The following is a 21984-nucleotide window of genomic DNA, read 5'->3' as shown; positions in this document are numbered from 1 at the left end:
AGGGGAAAATTAAAAATGCTGAAAGAGAACACTAAGAATTTACTAAAGAACACTTAAACTCTCCTGGCAGACCTGGCTGTTAAACATATTAATAGTTGGCGATTACCAGATGTACCTTGCACAGACTGGAGACACAAGCAGGACATGAATTAGATTAAGTGTACTCCCCCCTCACATAGGAGAGGGGCAGGTGGTTTTAGCTTAGATATGGGAAGACATACAATAGACAAAGAGGGGGCTTTGATGAAACACAGTCTTGAGTTGTGAGAACCAAGGTCTTTGCGTACGTGTTTTAATTTTGATTGGATAAGGTAATTAGGTATACCTCCTTCAGAATAATTGGTAGCAACATCACATGTTTATGTACTCAATAGGATAGAGTTAGCATGGGACCGGTGTGTCAGTTACCAATTGGATGTATTCAAATGTATTATGTTAAGAAAAAGTACAAAAGTAACGAAATGTAATCAATCTGGGAGCTGGGTCATCATTCTTAGGAATGATTGGAGCTCCCTTGCACATGCTTGAATAAAACTGGTAAATGAAGCCTGAGTCTCTGTGGTCACTGTGTGATCGGAGAGTGTAACTTCCCCTCTTCAACTGGCCTATGTGGTAGTGGCGGGATTGGAGGATGTACCTCCTTCAAGGGGAACTTTATTTTAAAAGTACATTAAGAGTAAGAGGATAACTAGGGAAAGAGTCGAGCCCATTAAGGACCATAGTGGTAATTTGTGTGTGGAGCCGGAAGACATAGGTAGGGTTGTAAATTAATACTTTGTGTCAGTATTCATAAGTGAGAGGGACAATGTGGACATGGAAATCAGGCAGAAGGACCGTGATATAATTGAAGAAATTAGTATAGAAAAGGAGGAGGTTCGAAGGGGTCTGGCAGGCTTTAAAGTAGATAAATCTCCAGGCCCATATGAAATGTATCCCAGGCTGTTGAGTGAGGCAAGGGAGGAGATAGCAGGGGCGATGGCAATAATTTTCAATACCTCTCAGGCCACAGGAGAGGTGCCAGAGGACTGCAGGACAGCCAATGTGGTGCCATTATTCAAGAAGGGAGGAAGGGATAAACCAGGGAACTACAGGCCAGTCAGTCTAATCTCAGTGATGGGGAAACTATTGGAAGCAATTCTGAGGGACAGAATTAATCTACACTTGGAGAGACAGGGATAAATCAAGGACAGTCAGCATGGTTTTTTTTTTAAGGGGAGGTCATGTCTGACCAATTTGATTGAATTTTTCGAAGAGGTGACCAGGTGTGTAGATGAGGGCAACGCATTTAACATAGTCTACTTGGACTTCAGCAAGGCTTTTGATAAGGTCCTGCATGGGAAACTGATAACGAAGGTAAGAGCTCATGGGATCCAAGGAAATTTGGTAAATTGGATCCAGAATTGGCTGAATGGCAGGAAACAAGGGTGATGGTCGAGGAGTATCTTTGTGACTGGATGTCCAGTGGGGTTCCACAGGGATCGGTGTTGGGTCCCTTGCTGTTTGTGGTATATATAAACGATTTAGACTTGAATGTAGGAGGGTTGATCAGTAAGTTCGTGGATGATACAAAAATTGGTGGGGTGGTAAATAGTGAAGAGGTAAATAGTGATGAGGATAGCCTTAGATTACAGGAGGATATAGGCAGGCTGGTCAGATGGGCTGATCAGTGGCAAATGGAAATTAATCCAGATAAGTGTGAGGTGCTACACTTGGGCATGGCAAACAAGGCACAGGAATACACAATGAATGGTGGGACCCTGGGAAGTACCGAGGGTCAGAGGGACCCACCGGTCTCTTAAGATAGCGGGACAAGTAGATAAGGTGGTTAAGAAGGCATATGAGATGCTTGCCTTTATTAGTTGAGGCATAGAATATAAGAGCAGGGAGGTTATGCTGGAACTGTATAAAACACTGGTTAGGCCACAGCTAGAGTACTGCATGCAGTCCTGAAATTTACATTATAAGAAGAATGTGATTGCATTAGAGAGAGTGCAGAGCAGATTTACCAGGGTGTTGCCTGGGCTGGAGAGTTTTAGTTATGAGGAGAGATTGGATAGACTAAGGTTATTTTCCCTGGAGCAGAGGAGATTGAGGGGGCACATGATTGAGGTGTATAAAATTATGAGGGGCATGGATAGGGTGGACAGGAAAGAACTTTCACCCTTGGTGGGGGAGATCAATAAGCAGGGGGCATAGATTAAGGTAAGGGGCAGGAGATTTAGAGGGGATGTGAGGAAGAATTTTTTTCACTCAGAGAGTGGTGGGAATCTGGAGCTCACTGCCTGAAAGGGTCGTAGAGGCAGAAACCCTCATAACATTTGAGAAGTATTTGGATGTGCACTTGCGATGCCATGGCATACAAGGCTACAGACCTAGTGCTGGAAAAAGGGATTAGAATAGTTAGGTACTTGTTTAACCAGCGTAGACTCAATGGGTCAAAGGGCCTTTTTATGTGCTGTAGACCTCTATGACCATCCTGACTTTGTATTACATCATTGTTCCTTCACTGTCACTGGGTTAAAATCCTAGAACTCCCTTCCTAACAGCACTGCAACGGTTCAAGGTGGTGGCTCACCACCAACTTCTCAAGGGCAGTTAGGGATGGGCAATAAATGCTCGCCTAGCCAGCGATGCCCACATCCCATGAAAGAATAAAAGTAGATCCATGCTGCAGCCAGAACAGGAAGTGCCCACTGCAGTTGATCAAAAACGTAGAAGTATAACTTAAAATGCAGTTAGCAGCATAAGCCACAGCTTTGTGTTATAATCCTAGACTAGACACCCAAGTTTTTTGTAAGATCCGGTTAGGGACCAATAACATTTTGTTTAAACTAGATAAAGTTTGAGATTCAAGGCAATTACTAAGAGAATTAAGATTCCATGGATTTTGAACACAAAAATAAATTTTACTATACAAGGTCAGAAAGATAAAACAATTTACAATATCAACCTTATACTCTAACATTCAGAGTTAATACCACATATATGTGAATTAACAGACAAATTGTGGTTGAACACCCCGCACTGCCAATAAGCGGTGGATGCAACCCACCCAGACATCAGTAATCACTGTGCGACAACCAATCTCACTGAAACTCTGTCTCCCTCAGGAAGGATTCCAGTCTTCACCTTCATAGATCTACCCATGAAATTCTCTCCACAAGTCACTTCAATTTGGACAGCATCAATGATGGCCCACCTCGCAGGGTTTCAATTGTGTCTCCCTAGATTCCATTCTCCTGGAATCCCAAGTATGCACTCAAGTACCAACTCAAAAGCACAACGCCAGTTCTTCTGCCTTGTCAAGCAGAACACTACTGCTTCAAAGGGTTACCTTAGGCCCAAAGACCCGCAGCACGTAGTCAATAATCTTCTGCTGCCTTCTTGGATTGCTAGGGCTTCTCCTGAGCCCACTTTGATTGCCGGGGCTTCTCCTGAGCCCACTCACTTAAAGTCTGCTATCTGCAGCCCTTTCCCTCCTTGAAGTCTTTTTCTCTGCTCCTCTTTTTTCTTAACTTAACCAGGAGCACTTCCTATCCCTGTCTCTTCCTTCGGGTCCTTCCCCTGGCCCCTCTCCCTGGGCCCTGCCAGGACATGTTCTCAATGGTACCCCTCTCCCAGTCACATGATCTGGGTTTTAGTGCCATTTCCCCTTTCTGCACAGTGCGCTGGGCCCGTCGTTGGTCCAAAGAACCCTGCTGAACTGCCTATGTGCAGTCTGGTCCTGGTCTATGCATATGTGGAATCTCGAGACCTGCTGGGAGTTGGAGTTCCCAACCTCGCACTCGACTCCAAGGTAAGTCTGGATTTCGTAACATTCGCCACTGATAGGAAGATTCAGAGCCATGCATATCTATAGCGGCTAGTTTAGTTTTGGCACAGAGGTGGCCGAGGTTAAAAAGTTTTCCATCTAATTACTATCTACAATTTTGTTAGGTTTTGTATCATCTGCAAACTGTACAATACTGCTCTCTACACCCAAGTTGAGGCCATTTAAAAAAAGGAAAAAGAGTATTGGGCCCACAACATATCCTTGGGAACACCACTGCAAATCACCTCGCATTCTTAAAACATGCTTCACTGCCACCCTTTGTTTCCTGTCACTAGTCCAATTCTGTATTTATACCACTACTTACCCTTTGAATTGCATGGACTATCATCTTCTTAATATAATCAGTTTCTTAGTCATTTAAATATATCTGATTTGAAAATATTTTTCAAATGTGCCCACTATTGCCTCACACCTAGGAAAATGAGCACAATTTGAATAGTATTCCCGAATTAGTGTAATCTCGCAGTTTCACTCTGGGGAGTGTCCAGTTTTATGGGTGGGACATTATTCATGTGAAATGTATATTGAACCAGTGTAAAAAGATTGCAGAAAACACAAGTATTTTTTGGTGTAACTCAACTACGTTTAAAATTCCCTAATCTTTTGCAAATAATTTGACTGATTCTCCCAGATTGTGCTGGATTTGAGTGCAAAACAAGTAAAAACTGCCCGGCCCTCACCAAGTCTCAGCAGACGATTTGAATGCCAGTCATGGGTGCCAACAGATAGTCACCCATAAATAAACGTACAAGAATTACATCAAATTCATTCTGCTCTCACTTCGTGGAGAACCATCCATACCCAAGGAGCAGCCAGACTCATTCATTAGTCGATGTTGGATTTGAGCCCATGGACCCCAGCATTGCAGGCCCAACATTTACTTATTTAAAAAGGTCCAGAGACCCTTAAAACAAGAATGCATTAAAGCCCAGTAATTTTAATTGTCGATAGCAGAACTCCTGAAATGGAAAGTGATGTACTTACTCTTCGGCCATTTTAATATTCTTCAGTATATGAACATAAATAAAAAGGGCTTGTTCGTGTAAACCCATCTGACCCATCAGCAATGCTCGCTCCTCTAGCAACCCTGAAACACAACCAGAAACATGATTCATAACATTCACTTTCACCCTTCATTTCCCCACTGAGTAGTCATCAAAGTGAAGATCAAGGTGTATGAAGTTACTAGAGTTGAAGTGAAAAGATGAGATGAATTAGAAAGCAATAAGTCAATGCCAGGTTTCAACTTCAGGAACCAAAGACCGATGAAAAGAATGAACTAGAGTAGAGAATAGTGCAGAGTGCTTTTGTGACACAGTAGGAAAGAGGAAGGTCTTGTTGGGCAGTGCTCAGAAGGAATTGAAGATGACTCTTCAAAAGAGCAATAAAAGAGCATGTATCGTTAATACAAAAAATTAGGGCCGAAAAAATTTTGAGGTTAGACAGGGATTGCTAATCAGGCAAGCAGCTTTCTAATGTACAGTACAGGAGTGCTGAAACAATGCTAAAAGACTTGGGAGGAACGTTTATACCTCTTCCTAATTCGTTGATTTCCTGAAAGGAAGTTAAGATTAAATACAGTTTTCAGGTGAAGTGGATCCGAAAGCAGGGGTTAATTGGTCCAGGGTGTGTACACACAACTAAGTTTCTACTTTAATATCACATATTTTGTCTTGATGTAATACTTCTTAAGTAGAATTGGTTTTAACACCATCAGGACTGACCCACTAGAGGTGATGGCACAGTGGTATATAATCAGGACGGAGTTACCCTGGGAGCTATCAACATTGACTGCATACACAATCAAGTTTCATGCCATCAGGTCAAACATGAGCAAGGAATCCTCCTGCTAATTACCACCCACCATTCCCCCTCAGCTGATGAATCAGTACTCCTCCATATTGAAAATCAATTGAAGAAACAGTGGGAATGGAATGAGCAGACAATATATTCTGAGTGGGGGACTTCTATGTTCATTACCAAGAACAACTTGGTAGCACCACTGCCAACCAAACTGTCCAAGTCCTAAAGGACATGGCTGCTAGACTGGGCCTGTGGGACGTGGTGAGGGAAACAAGAGGGAAAAATTTATTTGAACTCATCCTCACCAATCTGCCCGTTGCAAACATGATCACATAGATAGGAGTGACCATTGCACAGATCTTGTGGAAACAAAGTCCTGTCTTCACACTGAGGATATTCTCCATTATGTTGTATGGCACTACCACTGTGTGAAACAGGATAGATTTAGAACAGCTCAAAATTGGGCAACCATGAGGCACTGTGGGCCATCAGCAGCAGCACAATTGTATTCAACCACAAGCTGTAATCTCACGCCCTGGCATATCCCTCACTCTACCATATCTCATAGTTGCCCAATTTTGAGCTGATGGACCTGTTCTAAATCTATCCTGTTTCACACTGTGGTAGTGCCACACAGCATAATGGAGAATATCCTCAGTGTGAAGACAGGGCTTCATCAAGTCAGTGGATGAACTCTGGTTCAAAGAAGACTGCTGGAGAGCCTGCCAGGAGGAGCACCAGGCAGACTTAAAAATGAAGTAGCAACCTGGTGAAGCTACAACAGCAATCCCGAAGAAGAGTCATATTGGACTTGAAACATTGACTCTGCTTCTCTCTTCACAGATGCTGCCAGACCTGCTGAGTTTTTACAGTATTTTCTGTTTTTATTCCAACAAAGGGCTCCTGCATGCCAAAGAGTGGAAGCAGCATGCGATATACGGAGCCGAGCAACTACACAGCCAACGATCAGATCAAAGCTCTGCAGTCCTGCTTCATCCAGTCATTAATGGTGATGGACAATTAAACAACTAACTAGAGGATCCCCATGCTCAATGATGGGGGTGCACAGCACATCAGTGCAAAAGATAAGGCTGTAGCGTTTGGCTGAAGACTTGCATCTGTTGGGGACCTCAGGAGGAGGCAGAGATGGATCATCTACTCAGCACTGTTGGAGGTGCCGAGTAGATGATACAGCTCGGCCTCCTCCTGAGGTCCTCAATAGATGCCAGTCGGAATGCACTGCCTGGGAGGGTGGTGGAGGCGGGTTGCCTCACATCCTTTAAAAAATACCTGGATGAGCACTTGGCCTGTCATAACATTCAAGGCTATGGGCCAAGTTCTGGTAAATGGGATTAGGTAGGTAGGTCAGGTGTTTCTCACATGTCAGTGTAGACTCGATGGGCCGAAGGGACTCTTCTGCACTGTGAATCTGTGATTCACCCAGTTGTATTCTCTCCACGTGATATCAAGAAATGGCTAAAGGCACTGTGTATTGCAAAAGCTATGGGCCCTGACAATGTTCCGGAAGTAGTACGGAACACTTGTGCTCCAGAACTGGCTCCAGCCAAGATGTTCCATCATAGCTACAACACTGGCATCTACCCAGCAGTGTAGAAAAATGTGCCCGGGTACGTCTTGTCCACAAATTGCAGGACAAATCCAATCCAGCCAATTGTCACCCCATCAGTCTGGTCTTAATCAACAGCAAGGTCTTGGAAGGTGTCATCAACAGTGCTATCAAGAAGCACTTATACAGCAATAACCTGCTCACTGATGCTCAGTTTGGGTTCTACCAGGGCCAGTCAGCTCCAGACCTCATCACAGCCTTGGTATTGATATTAAGACAGCATTTGACCAAGTGTGGCATCAGGGAGCCCTAGCAAAATTGGAGTCAATGGGAATTGGGGGGAAATTCTCCACTGGCTGGAGTCATAACCAGACCAAAGGAAGATGGTTGTGGTTGTTGGAGGTCAATCACCTCAGTCCCAGGATATCAATGTAGGTGTTTCTCAGTGGAGTGAGCTAGATCTACCCATAATCAGCTGCTTCACATCAATGGCCTTCTCTCAATCATAAGGTTAGAAGTGGGGATGTTCACTGATGATTGTGCAATGTACTATACTCCTTAGGTATTGAAACAGGCCGTGTCCACATACATCAAGACCTGGACAATATTCAGACTTGTGTTAATAAGTGTTAAGTAATATTCGCACCACCCAAGTGTCAAGCCATGATCATTTCCAACAAAAGAAACTCTAACCCTCTACCCTCAACGTTCATCACCACTACCACTGCTGAATCCCCCACTATCAATCCCCAGACCTGGGGATTACCATAGACTAGAAACTGAACTTGACCAGCCATACAAATATTGTGGCGACAAGAGCAAATTAAAAGTTAGGAATTCTGTAGCGAATGGCTCACCTCCTGACTCCCAAAATTCATCTAACAACGCATGAGTTAGGAGTGTGATGGAATACTCTCCACTTGCCTAGGTGAATGCAGCTCCAACAGCACTCAAGAAGCTCAACACCATCCAGGACAAACACAGCCTGCTTCACTGACACCTCATCCACCACCTTAAGCATTCACTCCCTCCATTCACTGACGCACAATGGCAGCAGTGTGTATCATCTCCAAGATGCACTGCAGTAACTCGACAGCACCTTCTAAATCAGCAACATCTACCGCCTAGAAGGAAAAGGGTAGCAGATGCATGGGAACACCATCACCTGCAGGTTCCCCTCCAAGCCATACACCATCCTGACTTGGAACTATATCACCATTCCTTCACTGTTCTTAGTTCCTTAGTTCTGATGAAGAGTCATACGGACTCAAAATGTTAACTGTATTCCTCTTAGCAGTTGCTGTCAGACCTGCTGAATTTTTCCAACTATTTTTGTTTTTATTCCTTCACTGCTGTTGGGTCAAAATCCTGGAACTCCTTTCCTGACAGTACTGAGGGTGTACCTACACCACTTCGACTGCATCGGTTCAAAAAGGTGATAGACCACCACCTTCTCAAGGACAAATAGGGATGGGCAAGCCAAAGTGAAAGAATAAAAAAAAGTAATTTCTCTAACTCATACAGAGAGGAGCTGGGAGATTCAAACCTGATGCTCCACAAGTGTCAAAGGATGTAGTTACAGCATGATAGGTTTCCATAAGTCGTTTCCGCAATAACTGTGGAAATTGGAGCTTATGAAGGAAAACTTGACAAAAAATTAAGAATATGACAATAAGGCTCTGGAGACAGTAGGAAACTAAGATACTTAGAAATCTTCACCCCGCAAGTCTCTTATTTTAACCAAAGCCATAATTAAAGTTGTAGACTGTGCCCTATACATGTTTGTATAAATACAATCCTACATTAATGCTCTACAGGCTGCGGCTAGGCTGTGCCTGTATAATCTGAACTCACATTATTGTACTGCACAGAGCCCAATAGAGCCAGTATAAATTAATACCTAGGTTAATGATGTCTGCAGTACTGTCTATAAAAACCTAAATTTGTGCTTAGTGTAAGACTCTTGGAAGGTTCAAAAGTGTAAAAGAGATTAAGAAAGATCAGAAAGTGAAGGTTGAGTGACATTAAGCTTGTAATTTGAAAGGTTGCACAGTTCAGGAAACAATAAATCTGATGTTGATGAATGTGTTAGTATTATTTCTAATTAAAAAGTGAAAGCACGTAAAAGAAACAGAGCTTGGAATGAGTAAAAGGTCATCAGTATTTGCTATGAAACTTTTATCAGTTTCCACCAAACGCAATTCTTTTTAAAATTATATAGGAACACATGCTCGCATAAGGATTAATACTTCATTATTTTTGCAGATTACATTCATAAATTTAACAAAACTTCTCAGTAACTATGAACCGCTACCTCAGACACTCACTACACATCTCACCAAAACAATGAGATATCCAAACAAGGTATGTTCATTAATATTTTGTTCAGAGAACTGATTACTCACCATCAAATGGGAAGTCGCTGATGAGTTTGCTGGGTTGATAATGCGTTGAAATTTCCAAGAAACACAACAGCTTTTTCCTATGCTCTCCCAACTCCCCTTCCTCCATTCCAGCAGGAACAGGAATCTCATCTGGAAAAGTAACCCAGGGTGATTATAATCCAATCTTTATAAACCACATGCAAGGTGTCAGAAGTAAAGCAACCCAAGGCCGATGAAGCTTTTTGTGATATTTTTAAAAGGTTGAGATGGGGGAGAAGAAAAGAACCCTACCAAATTGGCTGCTCAGAAATGATAGAATGAGTTGGACAAAATATGCAAGTGGACAGAATTGAACACTGTTCTCAAGGTGTGATCTGATCAGAGCATTATCCAGTTTGCGTATATCATAATTAGTATTTTATTGCTTTGGCCATACAGTTCAGAATTCCTTTGGACTTGTTGACTGCTGCTCTATACTGTTTGGGCATATTCAGCATCAAGTATACAAGACTCGTAGGTCTCTTTCAATTTCATCCTGAGGATTCATGGAGTAATATGTCACCCTCAGTTTTCCTTTCTATGTGCAGTACTTTACACTTAGCTGCATTAAATTTTATTTTCTGGTCAATGACCATTAAATGCCTAGCTAAACCAACAAAGCACTGCACAAAGAAAAACCAGGAACACACACACCTAGTGAATGGTGTTGAAAAAGCTAAGGAAATCAAAAAAGAACTAGTAGCCTTAGTACAGAGGAGGTAAATAGCATGGAAAAAGTGAACACAGGTTTGAACCAATAGATTACAAGTTTCAAACTAAAATTAGGAGACACTTCTGCACAAAAAGGTTGAGCAATACATGTAATGAGTTCCAAATGGAGTAATGGAAGCAAAAATCCTGGAGCCACTTAAGAAATGGTTGGATGTTGCAAAGAAGGGGCTATAGCTTTTTTTGGATGGAAGATTTTAAACCCAAGAACGTTCTTCCTCATTTATAATTATCCGAAAATGTCCGCTCAGTTTAGTAGCACTCTTGAAGTTTGCGAGTTTAAGCATCGCTCCAACAAGGCTGCAGCACATAGTTTAGCTTGCCATTCCAATGCAATGCTAAAGGAGTTCTCATCATTGATTAGGTCTTCAAGCAAGATTCAAGTGCCTGTTTTAGGTGGATGTAAAAGGTCATGTGGCACCTTTTCAGGGAGTTCTGCCATGGATCCTCGCCAATTTTTATTCCTCCATCAATACCTAGAAAACAGATTCCTCCATCAATACCTAGAAAACAGCTGTGTATTTGCTCAGCAGTTTGTTCCTTGCCAGGATTAGCTGTGAAGGGCCCAGCCATCCACCTACAGTAATATGATACACCAGTACTTGAAGTTGAGCCACAAAGGGATTATTTCAAGCTTGAACCTCAACATGTATTTCATTCAAAAGAACTGCAGGTCAAAGCCAAACCTGCAATGATTGGGATCAGTCTCCAAATGCTATAAACTGAAGTTTCATAGCAGGGCTCTGAACATATTGTCAAGTCGCAACTGCCCAAAAAAAATAATTGCTACAGTTGCACAAAATGCTTTTCATCTGCATATAGCAAAAATAACTTGCCAGGAAGTCACCAAATATAGAAATCTGATGACAAATTGATAGAAATCTACCGGCCTCATGGAGTCTGTCAAGTGCAAGGTAAGCTTGAAACCTTATGGAATCAAATTCTCCAAAATGTTTAAAATTGTGTTACAAGCTGCAGAGATTTGATGAAATGTGACATACAATTGCCTTTGCAAGGCCAGCATTTTTGGCCATTTTCTGGTTCAGTATTGGTTGGCTGTGCTCAGGTTGTTACCAGTGTTCCAATATCACAGTAGTGCATTCTTTAAACAGCTGAATGTGAATAAAACAGCATTTAAGGATCATGAAATTGTGAAAAAAAAGCTAATGGAATTATAGGTTTCATCACAAGGTATAGAATGTAAAAACCAAGAAGTAATGATGAGCACATAAACAACTCTGAATATTGTGTGCAGTATTGGAATCCACGTTACAGGAAGTGTACTGAGACTTTAGAAATAATACAAAATAGATTCATCAGGTGCTGCCTGGGTTGAGGAAGTGTCAAGGCAGACTTCAAACGATGAGTCTTTTTTGTTAGAAGGACAGATTATGGGCGTGATATGATGGAAGTGCTTAAAATTATGAAAGATGGAGCAGGGTAGATACAAACAGGCTGTTTTCAGTAGTTAAAGGGTCAAGAATCAGGGGCCACAGATGATTAAATGTGAGAGGTTTAGGACGGAGAGTGGGAGAAACTTCTTGAGGCTGTGGAATTCACTTCCACAGTTAGTGGTTGAGGTAGAGATTGACAAAGTGAAGATTAAATTGGATGGATGGATAAAGAGAGAGAGAGTAAATAGGTCTGGGAACAGAGTGGGTAAATGTGGTGAGAAATATTGGCTCACATGTGAAGGGCAAACTTTTGTCACACACCGATTGGGCCAGGTGGCATGTTTGTTTCCATGTTGTAATTTCTATGCATCTCATTTGCTTTGTGGGACCATGCTGTTTGCAACTTGCCTGTTATGTGTGCCTACAAAATAAATGTTTACATTTCAGAGTGTTTCCATTGTCTGTGAAGTGCTTTCAAATATAAGGGATGGTATTTTATGAGGCCTGTAAGAGTGGGCAGTGTGACTTAATTAGATGGGCGCCGAAATTTCCGCTTGAGGTACAGAGATCAACTCAGTAGCAAGTTGAATGTCATGCTGTCCTGTGGAGGGTTCCTACTTGTAATATATTTACATGCCATAAATACTCATGTCATGAATAAACTCTGTAGTCACTGCGTACTGGAAAAGAGATCAGAAGAATGATGACTGGCTGGAGGCTTATTGGACTGAAATGGAGTCAGCTACTGCAACCGAGAGCCCTCATGAACTACAAGTTCTCAGAGCTGCCAAAATCAAGCCTCACTAGACTGCTTGGCACTGCACCAATCAATATTGGCTGAAACTCTGCAATAGTATACAATCTGCTGCTGAATCTGGGAATGCTAGAGGGATGTATCAAACAATTAAGAAAGCAATGGGCCCAGGAGCAACCAAATCAGCTCACTTGAAGACAAAGTCAGGGATGATCATCATTGAACCTAGCAAGCAGATGAAAAGGTGGGTGGAGCAATACCTTGAACTCTATACAAGAGAGAATGTTGTCAGTGAAGAAGCTTTCAGCGCAATTCCAGACTTTCTTGTTATGGAGGAGCTGGACAGTGAACCCATCATTGTAGAGTTCAACAAGACCATCCACCGTCCTGCTAGAGGCAAGATCCTGGCAAACGATGGCATTTCACCTAAAATCATCAAAAGTAGAAAACCAGCACTCATGCAGCATCTCCATGAACACGTATCTCTCTGTTGGGAGGAAAGATTTGTGCCTCAAGTTTTTTGTGATGCAAAAACAAAGGTGATTGCAGTGACTGCAACAATTAAGAAAGCAATCTCCTTGCTAAGTATTGTGGTGAAGGTCTTTGCTTCCGTTGCTCTGGCCAGACTGTAGACCCTGGCATCACGCATCTAGCCTGAGTCTTAGTGTGGCTTCAGTATTGGCAGATCAACATGATTTTCTCACTTCCGCAGTTACAGAAGAAGTGCCGCAAACAGCGCAGGCCACTGTGTCATCATAGACTTCACCAAGGCTTTTGACCTCATCAGCAAAGACGGACTCTTTAAACTGCTGCGGAAAATAAGCTGCCCTCCTGGGCATCATTTCTTCTTTCCATGAGAACATGCACAGTTCCATCAGTTACAATGGAGCAACATCAGACACTTTCAAGATTAGCAACAGGATAAAGCAGCATTGTGTCCTGGTACCCACTCTTTTTGGCATATCTTTCTCCATGCTGCTATTGCATGCTTTCGGCAACTCAAATGAGGGTGTCTACCTGCATGCCAGAGCTGACGGCAAGTTGTTCAACTTGGCAAGACTGCGCACCAAGGCCAAAATATGCAATATCCTAGTCCGTGAGCTGCTGTTTGCTGATGATGCCGTCCTGGCATCTCATACTGAAGTTCACTTGTAGCAACTTGTAGATTGGTTCTTCCAGGCCTGCAAGGAGTTTGGACTCATCTTGGGTGTCAACGTCAGGGAAACCAAAGTTATGGGCCATGACACAGAAACGCCACCTTCCATCAACACTGACAACCTCACTCTGGAGGTCATCAACAGCTTCACAAACCTTGGATCAACAATCACTAGCAACCTATCCCTTGACGCTGAAATCAGCACCAGGATTGCCAAGGCCACAGCTGTCATGTCAAAGTTGAGAAGTCGAGTGTGTACCAAAAGCCAACTAACCAAAAGTACAAAGCTTCATGTGTACCAAGTGCTCTCACCATCCTCTTCTACAGTAACGAAGCTTGAACAACTTATGCAAGCCCAGAAAAGCAGCTGAACAGCTTCCACCTCCACTGCATCAAACAAATATTGGGATCTCTTGGTAGGACAAAGTGCCGAATGGGGTAGTACACCAGTGTGGATCCCCAGCATGTTTACCCTTGAGTCAGCAGCAACTACATTGGCTGGGTCATGTGAGCGGAATAAATGACAGCCTCATCCCCAAAGACATGCTGCATGGCAAGCTGGCTATTGGCGTGAGGCCAACAGGTTGCCCAGGTCTGCAATATAAGGATGTCTGCAAGCGAGATCTCAAATCTCGGGATCGGAGTCCATGCATGAGAAGTCCTTGCTGCTGACAGTAGTGCCTGGAAACAAGCAGTCAGTAAGAGCATGGAAAAAACATAGATAAGAGAAATGACTAGATGGCAGAAAAGAGAGCCCACTGGAAGGAAAAAAGATCAGTCGACCTTAGGCCAATGCTGGTCATCTGTGCGAACTGCGGAAGGGATTGCCATTCCCAAATTGGCCGCTATAGCCAAAACAGACAATGTTCAATACAGAAGTGACATACAACATGGGGGCAGTCCATCATCTCCTGGGACAGACAGATGCCAGAGAGAAAATTCTCATTATATTAAAATTTTTTGAACTTAAGTCCTACCTTCAACATTAAGTCAGCGGCACATGGGAATCATGTGGCACCCAGTTCATGTTTGTTTAAAGGTGGCGTGCACCAGGCAGCTTTCTGCAGTTGTGTCTGAGGTGAAAGGTTTAAGTTAATTTAATTTTTAATTTGATCACTAACTAAATGTTGAACTCTGTGGCACAATGGAGGGAAGCAGAAGAATGGTAGCTTGCATGGAGGCTCGGGATTGTAAGGTTGAGTAAGGGGTGAGTGGGGGAGAGGGGTGTGCAATGGGGTTGGGGGCATGGAAGAGGGATCCAAGGGATTTCAGAGGGTGGGGTTGGGGACATTGAGGAGTGAAGTGGGAAAGGCCTGACATTATAGGTGTGGTGAGGGGAGGTGATGCATACAGTCAGTCAAAGAAAGAAAATGGGGCGGGGGGGGAGGTCTAAAGGGTTGTGTCAATACTGTCCATATGCAGGTCCATCTCAGGGTATTGGCTGGCAGAGGGAACATTCACAATCACTGAGGGATGTCGATTCAGTAGGGGGCAGCTCTGATCTGAGGTTGGAGTAATCGAACATCTCGTAGGGAGGATCACAGTATCTAACAAAGACTCTGAGGATGATGGGGAGAGGGTACAGGATCAGAAGCGGAACGTCAATGGCGACGGGTGTAAGGTCAGGGAGGGGGGAGATGGTATTTCCAACTGGAGGGTGACAGGGTCCAGAGTAATTGGAGGAGGTTGAAGGGTTATAGAGGGAAGGTGCAAATGATGCTGGGAGGATCAAGGTTGATGAGGGCAAGCATGAAGGTGACAGGAGGGTGGAGGATAATGGGTTCCAGCACAAATGTGACACCATTTTTTAAAAATGTCCCCAAATGCACATGTGGCTGCCAGGAATGGAGGTCAAAGTTGGAGGAGTCCAGTATGGGTTGGGTGAAGTTTTGGGTGTGGGCAATGAAAGGAGTAGAAAAGTTCACTGCACGTGTTCTATGGATTTCACCCATAGAGCAGGGAACAGGAGGAGAGGATACGACAAGAAGGGCTCTTGCTGGTCAACAACTGAGGCCGCAAAGCCAGCAGCAAGCACCATGAGATGGGGAAGGCAGATCAGGATGCAGCCATAGAAACCATAGAAAAGTTACGGCACAGAAAGAGACCATTCAGCCCATCATGTCTGTGCCAGCTGAAAAAACTAGCCACTTATTCTAATCCCACCCTTCCTGCATCCAATCCATAGCCTTGCAGGTTACAATACTTCTGTTGTAAATCCAGGTACCTTTCAAATGAGTTGAAGGTTTCTGCCTCAACCATTATTCTGGACAGCAAATTCCAGACGTCTACCACCCTCTGGGTGAAAAAGCTTTTCCTAATATCTCGTCTAATCCTTCTACCAATCACCTTAAATCTGTGCCCTCTGGTTTCCCCTAGCAGAGAGGTCAGTTACAAGTCTTCCCTGTCTACTCTATCTAGAGCCCTCATAATTTTGTACACATCAATCAAGCCATGCAGGGAAGACGTTATAGAAGGCAGGCACTAGCATGTCACCATGTCTTCAGGGCAACATTAAATACCTGCAGATGTAGGAGAGGCAATGCCAGAAGCGATGGAGACCATTAGAGGAAGTGTTCTTCAAAATATGTGGGGCTGTGCTGCAAGACCTGCAGCCATATTGATTTGGCAGGAACACCATGGCAGTGGACCTCAAGCTGCTCATTTTTTTCCATCAACGGTGCTTCCTAAGGCCTCATGGTAACATATATGGCATATCACAGGATTCCACATACAGGTACATAAAGGAACTTACCAATGCCCTCCTCTGTCGTGTGAATGAATTCATCAATTACTCCACAGATGAAGGCAGCCAGGCAGCAAGGGCATTGGACTTTGGAGCCATCATTAGTTTCCCCGTAGTGAAAGGGGTCATCGACTGCACTCATGTGGCTATTAGAACTCACTGGGGCCAGCTTTGTGAATCACATGGGCTTTCACTTTTTGAAGGTGCAACTGGTCTACAACCACAAGCAAAGAATCATGCATGTTTGTGCTCATTTTCCAGGGAGCTCTCATGACTCAGACATTTTGCACAACTCACAGGTCCTAGAACCTTTTGAGACCCCGGCCCAGCTGATGGCTGGATCCTGGGCAACAAGGGTTATCCCCTCCGGGCCTAGTGGGTGACACAAGTGAGCCATCCTTAGAAGGCAGGAAAAAAGCGCTACAATGCAGCTCATGTTTCCTCCAGAGCCATCATGGCACAGACAATTTGCTTATTGAAAATGCAATGCCACTGCCTTGACAAGTCTGAAGGGGCTCTGCAGCACGCACCACAGAGGGCATAACGAATAGTCATGCTCTGCTGTTCACTGCACAATGTTGCCATGCAACACAGAACAGCTGCAATAGGAAGAGAGGGAGTAGCAGCACTTCTCCTCAGATGCGGATGAATTGGATGTGCCCGAGGAGGCAGCCATGAATGATATGAGTCTCTTCTGAATGCCAGGGCTATAGAGGGAAATGCACGGGTTACCAGGGGCAGCCTAATAAATATGGGGAGGCGATGGCATAGCGGTATTGTCACTGGACTAATAATCCAGACACCCAGGGTAATGCACCGGGGACCCGGGTTCGAATCTCCCCACGGATTCAAATTCCACACATTCCACAAATCGTTAAAAGTTTGTTGTAAAAACTCATCTGGTTCACTAATGTCCTTTAGGGAAGGAAATATGTCATCCTTCCATGTGACTCCAGTCCCACAGCAATGTGGTTGACTCTTACATGCAAGCCACTCATATCGAACCTAATCAAGTCACAAAAAAGGAATGCAACCGGAATCGCTGTTCCTTCACTATTGCTGGGTCAAAATCCTGAAACCCCCTTCCTAACAGCCCTGTGGATGTACCTACACATGGACTGCAGCGGTTCAAGAAGGAAGCTCACCACCACCTTCTCAAGGGAAACTAGGGATGGGCAATAAATGCAGGCCCAGCCAGCAAAGCCCACATCCCATGAATGAATCAAACAGGAGGCTCTCCCAAGAGTGAGGCACCAACATGGCCATGGTCCTATTGCTGGAACTGCTTGGAATGTAGACCAAGCCTTCCCAGCCTCCCTGACGAAGCTAACTCTGTCACCTATGTCATACATATTCGCTACTGAATATTCAACTCGACAACATCTGTGTTGCACTTGGATATACATCAGTCAATCTACCATGACCGAGAAATCAGATCCTGCACCATCCTTACAGGACTTTGAGCTCACCCACAATATTTCAATTATTGCTGGTGAGAGTAATTTCAGCCAATCTCCTTTACCATGCAATCTCCCTTTTCCATGCAAGTTCAGCCATGTTCCACAGATGGGCGAGTACAAAATTGAGCACCAACAGAACATCCAATAAAGAGTGAACACAAACACTTTCTTGCAGGGCAAGAAAATGTCTCAAATGCCCCTGCAACCATCAATGTGCCAATCATGAGGCACGCCAGCTCATTTAGCTCTCCGACTAAGCTTGTCCCAACAATAGATAATGATGATGCACACATGACTAAAATGAAACCAGTGTAATGTGCAATATTTATAAATGATATTAAAATTTGAAAAACACCTTTGTGCTCTCAATAAGTATTGTTAATGGCAATGTACTTGGGCAGGAAAGTTGCAGATGTGATGCAGAGCTGCCCTGTTTATCCAAGAGGCTCTTCTATAGCCCGTCTATACCTGCTGCATTGTCAGCTGATGGTGAGTTTTATCAATGAAAGCTTCCCCTGCTGCATGATCGCATAAGTACCTTATTTTTACCGCCGGCACTTTAAATTTTAATTAGAATCACGTGGGAGCCAGCTCCTGAGATGACAGAAGTGCCACCCACTTCCAGAACAGCGTGCCACAGATAAAATACCGACTACAGGCTTGTTTCTTCTGCTCCAATTCAAAGTGTTGCACTCCTCAACCAGATGGCGCTTCAACATTAAACTCTTATAGTCATGTTCGACTGCAGACTTTCAAACTGACGTTCCCATATTCTAGGATAAGTCCAGGAAGTCATCAAACTTCTGCTCATTGATAATCAGCTTTCCGAATTTTTCTATGGTGTACATGTTGAGGAAGAAGTACATTGTTTTCTATACTGCATTGTCATAATGATCCAATGATTTTATTTTGGATAGCGGGTCACCAGGACTGTACTGCTATTTGCAGAGTCCATGATTGTGCTGCTATTGCAGGAAGTCCATGGTATTTACAGGAATCCCCTGAAAAAGTGCAAATATTTTCAGCAGGGTCATGGGAGTGTCCGTGTGTTAATATTTGCAGAGGGTCCCAGACAGTGTGTCAATATTAATAGAAGTTCCCACAAATGTATTAATGTTTGCCGGGGGGTTCCAGTGATGCATCAATATTTGCAAGATGCCCCACAGGAGTGTGCCAGTCTTCAGGATGCTTTCTGACATGGAATTTTGAGAACCATTGCTCTGTTGGCAACAAAATAGGGCTGTACAGGATTCTTCTGTCTGAAGGTAAGCAACATTCATGATTTAAATGGAGTTATGGGTTAAAGGGAGTCCAGTTTTGATGGTATGTAGCTTGCAAAATTCCTGATTCAAGCTTAGACTCAATTTCTCCTGCAGGGCAAATTTTCACAGGGTTGTCTGGTGTAGCCAACCAGGCTTGAGGGGCTAAATGGTCTACTGCTGTTTCTAGACAATGAAGGGAAAACCAAAAAGTTTAAAGGAGGTAGGTACAGTCCGCATTGTGATGATGTCAACACAAGTTGCCTCTAAATGCAATGGCTGGTATGACCTGATAGATGAGATCTTGGAGGAGGCCAAAAACCGGGTGCATAATGAAAAATTTAACGCGTAAGGCGGAAACCTTCATCTTTCATATCTATGGGCGGAATTCTCCCATCCGGGACTAAGTCCCGCAGCATGGGTGGGGAATGTCTCCCGCTGCGGAAGCTGATGGGAAACCATGCCTTATCTTCCAGCCCCAGCATAATTAATTATGCATCCGAGGGTTTTGTGCCATCTTCCATTGCAGAAAGGGCTTGATGGCCTGCATCCCACTGTCATAGTCAGGCGGCATATTTAAAAGGCGCCTGGACATCCACAATCTCAGACCAAAAACAGAGATGTCTGCAAGGTCATCCACTGGCCCAGCTCCAAAATTTAGTGACATCTCCCTGCGCATCCTCCTGGAGCATGTCGAGATGAGCAGGAATGTGCTGTATCCGTCTGATGGGAGGAGAAGACCAAGCAGGGATATCAATTCCATCAGTGGCCAATGTAGTCAGGGCTCAGGGGATGCGCAAGAGGTTGGCACCAGTGTGCTGGAAGAGGTTGAACGACCCTTTTTGCTTCACCACGTTAAATCTCTTCAGATGGCCTGCCTCACAGTCCCATTTCAGTGCATCCAGGTTGCCCAATGGGAGTGCCCATTGTGCCTACTTCACCTTTCGACAGACATGGGACACTGCATGGAAGGTGAGTGAGGATTGGTTGGAGGGGGAAGGGGGAACTGGCTACGGCACAGAGGGAACCAGCATCCACCTAGGAAGGATTCATCTATTCAATGCAAACCTGAGGTTCAATTGTGCCTTCACGTTGGAGGCAGCTGACCTGTCACCTGCGCTCTTCTATCTCATTTACAAATACCTCCAGGAAGAGACCAAAGCCTGAGGTGGAGGAGGGCTCCCTACCAGGGTCAGCCCCAGCCCAGAGATATGCCTGGGGGAAGCAGAAGAGGAAAGCTCCACACTTGTAGAGGCAGCACAGCAGTCACTTGCACCCTCCACCAGCTCAGGAACACACATCTCAATGGATATAACTGCTAGTTTAGGAAGGGTCTCACAGTTTGGTGGTGACTGCATGGAAACATGTCCGCAGCAGGAGGAGGCAGCTTCAGCCGAGCTCCCCGGTTCTCAGAGGACTGCTGGGGAAGGGGCATCTTTGAGATCCGAGTCAAATGATAAGCCTCTGGAACCGGTCTTCCAACTCATGGTGGAGAGTCAGCAAGAGATGGGGGAACATCACGCAGAGCTGTTGGAAGCCCTTAAGAGAGTGGTAGGTGAGTCGGAGGAGTCAATCTGCTTGCTCTCTGATAAAGTGGTGCCCACACGTGCTCGCATGGAGGTCTCCATGGGGAAGATGGCAGATGACATGGAGATGCCCAGTTTCCACCTGCACTCCACTGCCATTGCCCTGGGTGAGCTCATGCAGTGGCTATGTGAAAGGGTAACAGGGCACCTTGATGTCCCTCCAGGTACCCCTTCCTCTCAAGCGAAAGAGAAACCCAAAGGGAAGAGGAACAGCAGCTGGACAGCACTGGGCCATCCACTCTGGACTCTGAGGTTATCCGTTCCCTGCGAATCCTCTTTGCCTGTGACCCCTTCAACCTCATCTTCTGTCACTGCAGAAGGAGCAGCTAATCCACAGGTGGATAGCCAAAGTAAGCTGGGGCCCTCCAAGCCTCAGCTCTCCAGAGGACAGCCGCTGAAGTCATCAAAGGCAACAGGTCAACAATTCCATAGACTGTCTCCACCCCTGCTGCGGATGTTAGCACAGCAAGTGGTAGGCAATGTAAAATCAAAACAATTTGATCACAAGTGGTTTCACGGGTGAACACTGCCACTGTATTAGCTGCAAATATATTCCCTAAATAATGTCTAAATAATGTTTAGTGTGTGAGCAACAAGGTCTGCAAGTCTTAATTATTTAAACACGGTTTCATCAGATTTGTATAGGGTTTGTTCCTTCCTGATCCATTCTGTGTGGCCCTGTTCAGCATGCTTACGTGTGTTATCAAAACGCATGTCTACTAATGTCTACTGTTTCCATTCAGCGTCATTATATAGGCTATGCAAGACCACAAGCATTCCCCCAACACGAGCAGTTCAGCTACATGCAGCCAGACCACAAATGGTTCTGGAGGGAGAAGTGTCTGTGGCAGGGCCATTCAAACTCCTTTCTCCCCGTGGACACCTTCTCCCATCCGAACTCTCTTCCTTACACCTCCCTCCCCCTTTACTCTTTCATCTACCTCCCCACTTGCACCATTTTCCCCCATGACACTTTCACCCTCTGAAATCCCTCCCCCTCCACCCCAAAACCTTACTCTCCCACTCGTACCTAAACCTCCCTCTTCCCCACATCCTTGTCAGCCCATGGCGCAGTCCATAAAATTCTAAAGCAGGGCTGAAGCATCGCTGAGGTCCATGAAGGTCCATGGTGGGCACATCGGAAGATCCTGTTAATAATTCACACTGGCTTGAAACTGATTTTTGGGCCTCCTGCTGAATTCTCCCCTCCCTGCCTCCATTGATCCCAGGGACATGGGAGAATTCCAGTCTACATTTACTGTCTAAATAATCTAGTCC

General features: G+C 44.5%; 1 protein-coding gene across 2 annotated transcripts in view; it reads right to left on the bottom strand.

Moving 5' to 3' along the window:
* vps39 (VPS39 subunit of HOPS complex) overlaps nucleotides 1-21984 on the bottom strand; it is a 124089-nt gene that overhangs the window by 22175 nt on the left and 79930 nt on the right. For both annotated transcript variants that reach the window (XM_041214106.1, XM_041214107.1), the window contains 2 exons: nucleotides 9608-9736; nucleotides 4817-4919 (listed from right to left, as the gene is read on the bottom strand). In XM_041214106.1, the coding sequence (XP_041070040.1) occupies nucleotides 4817-4919; nucleotides 9608-9736 (232 nt within the window). The remainder of the gene's footprint in view (nucleotides 1-4816; nucleotides 4920-9607; nucleotides 9737-21984) is intronic.

Source organism: Carcharodon carcharias, chromosome 20 (genome assembly GCF_017639515.1).
Source record: "Carcharodon carcharias isolate sCarCar2 chromosome 20, sCarCar2.pri, whole genome shotgun sequence".
NCBI lineage: Eukaryota > Metazoa > Chordata > Chondrichthyes > Lamniformes > Lamnidae > Carcharodon > Carcharodon carcharias.
This window is presented reverse-complemented; position numbering and strand designations above follow the sequence as displayed.